At 39.0% G+C, this 10,247-nt stretch overlaps 1 protein-coding gene across 1 annotated transcript; it reads right to left on the bottom strand.

Annotated features, from left to right (window-relative positions):
• Positions 1 to 1,507: 1,507 nt before the first annotated feature.
• LOC120646366 (G-type lectin S-receptor-like serine/threonine-protein kinase At1g11303) lies at positions 1,508 to 2,936 on the bottom strand. The gene is made up of 5 exons (XM_039922961.1): positions 2,823 to 2,936; positions 2,457 to 2,733; positions 2,128 to 2,356; positions 1,865 to 2,018; positions 1,508 to 1,783 (listed from the first exon to the last, which is right to left on the bottom strand). The coding sequence occupies exons 1-5, from the start codon at positions 2,934 to 2,936 to the stop codon at positions 1,580 to 1,582; spliced, it is 978 nt and encodes a 325-aa protein (XP_039778895.1). The 3' UTR covers positions 1,508 to 1,579.
• Positions 2,937 to 10,247: the final 7,311 nt, after the last annotated feature.

Raw genomic sequence — 10,247 nt, 5'->3', positions numbered from 1 at the left:
TAACCCCTCATCTAACCATGCTTCTTCATATATATATAGTCCTATTAAAAGACTAAAGTACCCCTACGCTATTTATTACAATAACCACCCACACACGGGCAAATTCGTTTATCTTTTTATACGAGCCACCGACGGACATGCCGCATTCACGACTTCACTTAGCCTCGACGCAAGCTTCGCAATGACGCCACGTGCCCTCCGCCCGGACCTTGACCGCGCCAAGTCCACCCCCCGGTTTTGAGGCTCAAACCGGTTAAACCCGTCTCCCCCCGGTTTTGAGGCCGAACCGGTCAAACCCTCTCGCACGCCGCCTCACGACGTGACTGACTCCCCAGTTTTGAGGTCAAACCGGTCAAACCGCCGATGTCGACGCGTGTCCGACCTCCCGCCAAGCCTTACGCCTTCGAGTCGTTCGCGTGCGCCCGCCGCACGGGACGCCTACTTAACTCGCTATCGTCCCCGCCGACTTGGCCGACGCCGTCTTCATCGCCATGTACTCTTGCTCTTCCATGCACCGTGTGGACCGCCCATGGCTCCGCACGGCCTCCTCGGGTCCCTCGGTCCAGGCCTACTCGCATTCACTCTTCACCGTCTTGGTCTCTCGACATGAACCTTTCGCTTCTTCGAGCCTACTCGCGTCCATCCTTCACAATGGTCCTTTAGTATGAATCTTTCACCCGACCTTCACCTCGCGCCGTCGACCGCCATGTCGCATCCTACACCTGCACATCACGAACCAAGAGATATATCAAATCCATACGATGTTGTCAATCACTCATCACCCAAGGGTGACCACCATTGGTCCTCAGATCTGAAAGAAATGAAACAACGAGAAGATCTGCATCATGAAAAGAGAGAGAATGGACAACACTACTTGCATCCAACTGGCTACACTCTCAGCAAAGAGGAGAAGCAAACCATGTTTGTTTGCGTGAACAGTATGAAGGTAGCATACGGGTACTCCTCGAACATGCAAGGAAGAATATATATATATGAAAGAAAAGAAATTCACAAATTTAAAGTCTGATGACTGCCATGTCTTGGTGACACAGAGAATGTTAGATTATCAATCGTAAAGTTATGTGCATTCCTCAATGAAATTTCACAAAAGACAATCGATTCAAATAAGCTCATAAAACTACAGAATGACGTGGTCCAATGTCTTGTCAGTTTTGAGATAGTGTTTCCACATTGGTTTTTTAATATTATGACACATCTCCAGGTTCATATTACCAAAGGGATAAACATTCTCGGCCCTGTATTCCTACACAATATTTTCCCTTTTGAGAGGTACATAGCAGTCCTAAAGAAGTACGTTCACAATCATTCTCGCTCACAAGGATGTATCGCTAAGGGATATAGAACAAAGGAGGTCATTAAGTTTTGTGTTGACTTGATTGATGATCTTAGTCCGATCAGAGTCCCCATGTCACGCTATAAGGGGAGACTGAAGAGAAAGGGCACACTAGAGAAGAAATCTAGTATGCACATCCCTGAAAACGAAATCTACAAGCAAACTTCACCATTTTATAGAACTCTATATATGGATGAGCACATAAATATTGTACATTCTGAAAATCTAGGGAAGTCTGAGGCCTGGATCTTGCAGTTCAGCTGCTTCCAGGACAGCCACAACTTCTCCGATGCTGGGCCTACTGCGCCTGTCAGGATCGACACATCTCAATGCCATCTGGATGCATGTCCTTACTTGTCCGCAGTATCTTTCCACTACTGACTGGGGCGTCAGCATTGCCTGTAGCCTGTTCGTCCACTTTGCAAGCACCTACGTGGCACGTATGGAGTTAACAATACATACATTGGTCAACTATCGGTTGATGATATTACGTGAAAGTTGATTTCTTACGAGCTCGATAATCTCTTCATAAGGCATCATGTCCTGGAGTAATTTGTAAATACTGAACCCTGCCACTGTCTCTATGATTATGACACCCAGGCTGAATATGTCAAATTTCTTTGAAATTACTAGTCTGTTTATGAATTCTGGCGGCATGTATGTCCTGCACAACACCAAAAGATAAGATGCGGTCATGGTAACAAAAGGAAATGCAGTTTAACTTCAAGAGGGAGAAAAGGGCCGGGTTAATTAAGTTGGGTCTTTTGACTCACAAGGTTCCAACATTTGGTTCTATCATCCTGGTGTCTTCTTCACCAAGTCGTGTCGACAAAGAAAAATCTGATATTTTCGGGACCATGTTCTCATCCAGCAATATATTGCTAGGTTTCAGGTTCAGATGGAGCACAGGACTCTGCAGTCGTTCATGAAGGTATCTCAAACCATCACAAATTCCCTTGATTATTTTGTACCGTGTGCACCAATTAAGTCCTTCAGACGCATCTGCAAAACGGAAAAATCATTCTACATCCAAACTTTAAAGTTATGACTACTGTTTTCCTGGATCAAATCCAAAGGATGTGTATATGTTGCATGTGCCTACCTGAAATATGGTCTCGAAGGCTTCCATTTTCCATGTACTCCAAGCAGAGTGCAGCGTGGGTCGCCGGGTAAGCCATGTACCTTTTTTCATTTTCATTGTATTGGACAGCTACCTCTTCGTTTTCGATACAGTACCCAACTGGCTGTATGATATTTTCATGCTCGACTTCGAATTCCGTCGTGATACTAATCTCATTCTGTAGCTGCTTAACAATTTGTCCTCCCAAATAATCTTTGAAAATCTTCACGGCAGTGACTTGTCCGTTATCATCAATTCCCTGTTTATAAACCAGTTTAATTTATTATCTGATGATTACTGGTAGCCCTACTGGTTTCTGAATACCTTGGAAGTGTAATATATATGTACCTTGAAAACTGTTCGAAGAGTGCCACTACCAAGCAATTTTGAGAAGTCACCTGTTATTGTTTTTAGCAATTTATACGGTATTTCCTTTAGCACCTTAGATGGAGGCTTCGGCATTTCCCCTGCAACATATATAGCATATATTCATTACAGAAGGTAAAAATGAAAAAGATTATTTATGTCACATTGTTCAGAATATATTTCATACGTATACAATTCCAGGAGGGTAAAAATGAAAAAAATATTTATGGCACATTGTTCAACATGTATAGCATATATTTCATATGTTTTGGACAATGGGAAGAAAGTGAATTTCTGTTTCCAGGAAAAACTGAAGTGCGAGGTGGAAATTGGTTTCTTTTAAAAGAAAGTTTTGGGGCTCGCCATTAAGTCTAGACGCAAAGAGTACTCTCGTCTTATTCTCCACTTAATATGAATTTCTCTTGGAGGAAACAAATGTATCATTATGTTCTAAAAATGTATAAATAAGTAAATCAATATGTGTACAAAGGGAAACATTCTGGTATACAGCTGGAAGGTTACCATATTCTTTTTGTGGCGCATAACTGTGGCCAATCAAGTCACCAGTGTAGACTGATCGAGAAAATTCCTGCAGGTACCCTCTTGCTGGTTTACCTGACAAACAGGAAAGCGATTAAGTGAAGGCTCGGTTATGGATTTCACACTACTGGATGTTGGACTTTGCTAGATTAGTTGTAACCGAATCATACTCAACTCTGGCTTTACCTATAGCAAACAAAACTCTTGACATGTCATCTAGAGATTTAGTACAGGTAATATAATACTTGGCCTATAGTTTGAATATCTTTATCCTTACGGATGAGCCCTTCTATTAATCTCTATAAACTTTATTATGATTTATGTCAACTGTTTTAACAATTAAATTCCAGTATTGGGACTTTTTAGCACAACCTCGATCCCACAAAGAAAGTCATTCTAATTTTATCCTTGTCAAAACATAACTTGATCATATTATGAAAACATAATTTAAAACAAATATATATAATGATACTTATTTGGTGTCATTTAAGTCACAAATACTCCTATTTTAAATGCGGTACAGCAGTATTGCATGTTGGCCAAACATCATTCTTGTTTTTTAATTTTTGCTTCAGCTTTTTGAAAAGAACACATCCTTTTTTTGAATGGGACGAACCTAACATGTGTATGCTGTTGTCGAATTGCTTGAATCGAGAGCTGCTCGATGACGACGCCCATTCCACGTGGCATTGTTGATTAGTGTCTGTGCTGCTGTGGAGTTGTGGTCGATTACTCCCCATGGAAACCAGAAGTATTATGTACAGACCCATGGCAAACGCTACTCCCTTCAATCATAAGTCAGCGTGCATGTTAAAATTGTAACCATCAATCTCTCTCTCTCTCTCCAAAGTCTAGATAACTTCCTAAACTATAACTTGATTTAATTTACCCCCTAAACTATACAATTTAGTCCATTTTACCCCATAATACAATTTGTCTTTTTTGTTTTTCCATACACAAGGAGAATTTTAATAGTAGTAGTGGACATCACAATGCATATTGAAAAAAATTGTTATAGTTTTTTCATCATTATTTTTCATATAATTTTCAACTCCAACAAGTAATTTATTATCAAATATCCTAACCTATCAAAATAATAATAATAAAATATGATGTTTTTTCTAAGATGTGTACTATCATTTTGTAAAATTTTAGCTTAAGACTCCACCAATGCATGGAGAAATAAAAAAGACAAATTGTATTAGGGGGTAATTTAAACCAAAGTGCATAATTTGGGGGGGGGGGGGGGGTAAATGGACCAAACAATAGTTTAGGGGGGGGGGGGTTACCCAAACTTTGACTATAGTTTAGGAGAGTAATTTAGACTTTTTCCATTTATAAATGGATGGATTAACTAGAAAGCTGCAATCAACTAATACGGGTTTAATTTGAACTGACATAATTGTGTCAGATTCAGCCGACAGAGATAACAAGATACTATATCTAGCCAATTCCACGCAAAAGCCATTGTCATCCCCACGTGGATTACATTCATCTAGATGTAAAATTGCTAAATGAATCATAGAGCTAAGGGGCCAAAACATTAAGATCTTTAAATCCGAAATCAAAACAGGAAATGATGGGGGAAGCTTAATCACGTACCATAGCGAATAGCTTTTCAAGAAAAAAATGCCTCCACGTCATGACCACCTAGTATAGGGAAAGAAAAAAAACCGAGTTAGATGTGGGGGCACCATGTTTGTGCGGAGGGATGCGATTATGGTCCTGTTTGGCTTATCTGTAACTTATGCCCAAAATAAGCTGACACTAGCAATCGAGCGGTTCGTTTTTTTTTACTGCGTCTTCAGGACACGCTTGTCCACCACTCTCATTTGTACAGGTATATATAAGCACTATAGGTCGTGATCTGCTGGATGCGGTATGATAACACAACAGAATTGGAACATGCGTTTTATAAATTGGTAATCATCACCACGTAATCCACGTAATAATGGAACTGATTCATTAAATCTATGACATGAGAGTACGCGTACCTTTTCTATCCTTGTTTCTGTCCGATTCAAAGTTTGGATAATTGTCTGTATATCGGGCCTTTGATGTCGATCCCTGTTCAGACATTTTGATGCGATACTAATGCATTCCTTCACCTGCTGGCAATATACATTTAGTGATCTGGGACTCACTATTCCTTGGAGCCTTCTCTTCCAAATATTACGTACCTCCAATCATTGCAAAATTGAAGTTAGCACACAACATGGCATGAGAAATTATTTGCCTTGGAAACTTATATCTCGATAAGGAGAAGCATGAAAGCAAAGACATATTCAAATGTTTTGATAATAATGATTCAACAAATTCATATATTGTGACATCCAGCCCAATTTGGATGTGGCCCGGTTGTGGCCCATAAGTGCTGCATGCACATGTTTAGTACCACCTTGCTAGTTGAGCAAGGATGGCCACATTGTTCTAATTCACATTAGCCTTGTCAGTAGCAGCCTTCATGGCGGTCTTCTCTTGAACGATTTTTACATTAGGGTCAGGGCCAGGTGCAACCACTAAGACCATACATTCATTCGACAAAGCAAGACATCAAAAGAAACTTGAAGTTTTATAAAATAACCGACAGAAAGTCTTATCGGAGAGAATGCCAAGATGAATTCGCCATAGCCAGGGTCCTAGAGCAGGTCCTTCATCTGCAACTTAATGGCGGCATTCGAGAGCTCAACCTCACTCTCTCGAGTACGTCTTGATGACCCGGGTACTCCCAACGAAGCCATATTTGAGGATAAGACTTTCTGTTGGTTATTTTATAAAGCTTCAAGTTTCTTTCGATGTCTTGCTTTGTCGAATGAATGTATGGTCTGGTCTTAGTGGTTGCAGCTGGCCCTGACCCTAATGTAAAAATCGTTCAAGAGAAGACCTCCATGAAGGCTGCTACTAGCAAGGCTAATGTGAATTAGAACAATGTGGCCACCTTGGCCCTAGATGTGACCGACAAGCACTACAACCTAGTTGGCTGCCGCATCCTCTATTGTGACGAAGAAAAGGATTGTGGCGCATGCTACAACCATGATCCCCAAGAATCCCTGAACTAGAGACCTGGGTGCTGCAACGATCGTGAATCTTTTGTGGTCCTTCATCAGCCACGGACAAGGATGACATCATGACTAATTTGGCAAGGTTGGTGGTGACTAATTTGGCAAGGTAGGTGGTGGACTTGAGGATAAGGAGGTAGTGATAAGATACTCTGGATACTCCCTAAGGATTCATATTGTGACCTCATCATCCTTCTACAAAATAGTGATATGAGCAAACTCACTCCCACGTTGGGCAAGCTTGTTGCTTATGAGCTCTGCACAAAGTTATTTCAACAAGATTGAAGCTCATCAAATAAACTTTAACTTACCTTTCAAGCTATCCGGAAGGTAAGAAAAGAACTGAAGGAAGTGGTTCCTTTCTGAAACCCAAGTAACGGTGTTGAAGAAAATAAAGCCAAGCTCAAGTAGGGAATGTAAGGTGCACGAAATGATGATGATTAACCAAGCTCTAACACTAAGCAACTCGCTAAGGCCATAAATTGGAACATGAAGCTCCACTATACATCTTGGGAGTCGATATCGCAAACTCAGTGACCAAATGCATAAAGAAGAGTTGGTTTGTAAAGTGCCATTATTGCCTTACCAGATTGCTGGAAGACCCAAAAGGAGAAGGAAAAAAAAAGGGAAACATTGAAGATGGAGGAGTGAAGCTCAAGCTCTAGTGATGAAGGTCTCACCCGTCTATGTGAAATAGCAAACCACTCCACCCCATGTCCACAAAAAATACTTTCCTCAAAGTAAACAATATTAGTATAAGAAGAAACTTATACATACTTGCTTAACAAGTTTTCTATGTGCCAGATCAGCAAATTTGTTGTATCCTTGAGTTCCGATCATTATCTTTGTAATTATGACACCCAAACTGAATATATCAAACGCACTTGAAACCATTTGGCGTTCCAAGTACTCTGGTGGCCAATATCCGCTGCATGCCAACATAAAAGCTAAGATTGTTATGCGGTTGGTTCACGTAGAATTAAAATGTCCACAGGAACATTTGAGAAGTCAATTAACAGTACAAACGATGTTTTGGCCTCAGAAATTAAGCTCACATTGTCCCAATAGGGCTTGTTGTTTGTCTTGTTGCTTTGTCACAAACGAACCTTGATAAACCAAAGTCTGCAATTTTAGGCATCATCTCATTGTCTAGCAGTATGTTTGCGGGTTTCAAGTCCAAGTGCAATAAAGTTCCATTCTCTGATCCCTCATGGAGATATTTCAAACCCTCACAAATCCCCTTAATTATTTTGTAACGAATATGCCACTCAAGTCCATCGTCTTTATCTGTGAAAAGGCAAAGCAATAGAACGTCTCTCAAAACATATAATAACAAATTAAACTTTGGTATTAGACGTGTGGCATATATAGAGACTAGAGAGGCAACAAAAATACTAAAATACCTGAAATATAGTTTTCAAGGTTGCCCTTCTCTAAGTATTCTAAGCAGAGCGCCACATGCAGCTCATCTGCAATAACTTCTCTTCCCTTGTACTCTACAAGACATTTCTCTTTTTCGTCGCAGTAGCCCAGTAACTGTATAATGTTTTGATGCTTGAGTTTCACCAGGGTCTCGAACTCATTGCTAAATGTTTTATCGTCAAGATGGAGGCTGATATTCTTGAGCAGCTTCACGGCAATTTCTTTTCCATCTGCATGTGTACCCTGTTCCAAATATGTGCTTAGTAGGCATCTAATATTTTTGTGGAGTACGTTGTTATTCATTTCATCATATACCACAGTTTAAGCTAACTTTTATGGAGTAGTTTATGTCAAGTCCAATTGATTAAGTACCCATTGTATTGATGAAATTTACCGATGCAGTCCTCCCTTCAACAAAGAATATGTACTGTTTTAGTTTATCCTAAGTCAACTTCCTGTTAAAGACCATAATGTTTGATTTTTTACATGCAAAATTTAACCATTCGTTTTATAGAAAAGCTATGCAAATACCAAAAATAGTAACCATAGGGAGTTATTACAATCTGTAAAATCATAAGAAAACAATAACTGTATAAATTTTCTGAATAAAATGAATAGTAAAAGTTGCATGTAAAAAAGTTAAACAATGGAGTATTTTTGTGTTATAACATCTGTAAAAATATCTAGCGTCAATTCGATGTTATAGATTGATGAGCTTGATTTTTAGCTATTATCATTAATGCAAGTTACACATGTTTAATTTTTTAGAAAAACTTAAATATCACTTGTTCGTGACTAAGTACGGTTGAGAAAGTTTTAAGATGCATACAGAAAGTTTTGACAGGTCCTGGGGGCACAAATGTGCACCCCTACCTAGGGGTAGTAACGGGTCGAGGGAAATGACTTGCAAATTTTAAGTTTTTTAACTAAATTAACAAAGAGCTAAAAAAGACCTTCACAACAACCTGTGGACCGAACCGGTTACCACCCCTACATGCCCTACCCTGTAAACGGCTCCGAACGAGCCTACACCGAGACATCGTTCCATAGAGAAGTCATCTGTAATTGTTTTCAATAAATCGTACGGCATTTTCGTTGCCTCCACGTTATCCATGCTGTCGCTTGTCCTAGCGTGATAAACCATCTGCAAGCAAGGAGATGCATGGTTTTAGCAAGAAAGTAGATGCTTGTTTTTTTAAAAAGCAGAGTGGGCAGTGGCATTTAGAGTTTTGTTACAAAATTTCTTGTCGTTATTTACCAACCCAAGTGATGATGAGAAGATTACATTAGAATTATGTATTCACCACATACGTTGGATAACATCCAGATTTGGTCGGTGCCAGGACCTCATATACCACATGGATTTAGGATCTCGGTAACTAATCACTGCTACAGCAAGTCTATTACTGCTAGCTAGCCGGAAATCAATCAGTGCCAAATTCGAGCTCTTAAACAATTTCAAACGAAAAAAATTAAACTATAAAATTTCATATCTGATCATTGGAAAAAGTATATTAGTTGACGTCAAATTACTAGTATAATAACTGGTAACCATTTCGAATAACAATATTTGTAAATACAAAGGTGTAGATGTGAAAATAAAATTTAGATATTCATATTAATTAAGTTTAAATTTTATAGTATGACTCGGACATCTAAAATGTACTTTGGATAGTAAATCTATAGTACTCACACGTCTAAAATTTATAGTTCGGTTCCAAATTATTAGTAAAATAAATTGGCAACAGATAATAATTTTAAATAAAAATATTTTAACTATAAATTTTAGATCTCAACAAAATCTAAAATTTTCATATTAGGTTTTTAAGTTAATGAAATTTTTTGAAATTAAACATACTAGTGCTTATATCAATAATGCAAACTTCATCCCATCAAGTTGTCTTAAAATTTTAATCTGAACCAAAACATGTCAAGATATGAGACCTAATGCATTGTATAGGCCATCAAATTAGCTTTCCATAGAGTACTCAAACATTATCAATCCCCGTTCATATTATCAGTGCCGAATTTGTTTTTGTCTGGCAGTGGCAGTGATAATGCTGGCCATTGTCAAATGGCACTTTTAGTGCTGGATGGCTGGTCGCCTAATAGCTTTTTGCTGCCCGACTAGTGGGCCGCCACTGATGGCTCATCAATCCGGGACTTGGCTGGCTGGCACTGATATAGTCCGAGAGCGACAGAGCCACCTTCTGATGGTGAATAGTAGATCGATCATGGACTATGTTGTTTTATCCTATTAATACTGCCACTAATCAGATGATTAGTCTAAAGAAAATTTTACTTATCATATAAAAAACTACCATCTTTTATAGACTTTGAACTTTATGTCAATTAAGTACATGACTTGAAAAAAATAGTAAGTTAA

Source organism: Panicum virgatum, chromosome 8K, assembly GCF_016808335.1.
Source record: "Panicum virgatum strain AP13 chromosome 8K, P.virgatum_v5, whole genome shotgun sequence".
NCBI lineage: Eukaryota > Viridiplantae > Streptophyta > Magnoliopsida > Poales > Poaceae > Panicum > Panicum virgatum.
This window is presented reverse-complemented; position numbering and strand designations above follow the sequence as displayed.

Coding starts and splice junctions, on each gene's coding strand:
- LOC120646366 (XM_039922961.1), bottom strand. CDS start 2,936: ATGCCGAAGCCTCCATCTAAGGTGCTAAAGGAAATACCGTATAAATTG. Junction 2,734..2,822: donor CTCTTCGAACAGTTTTCAAG/GTACATATATAT, acceptor GTTTATAAACAG/GGAATTGATGATAACGGACA. Junction 1,784..1,864: donor ATGAAGAGATTATCGAGCTC/GTAAGAAATCAA, acceptor CGTGCCACGTAG/GTGCTTGCAAAGTGGACGAA.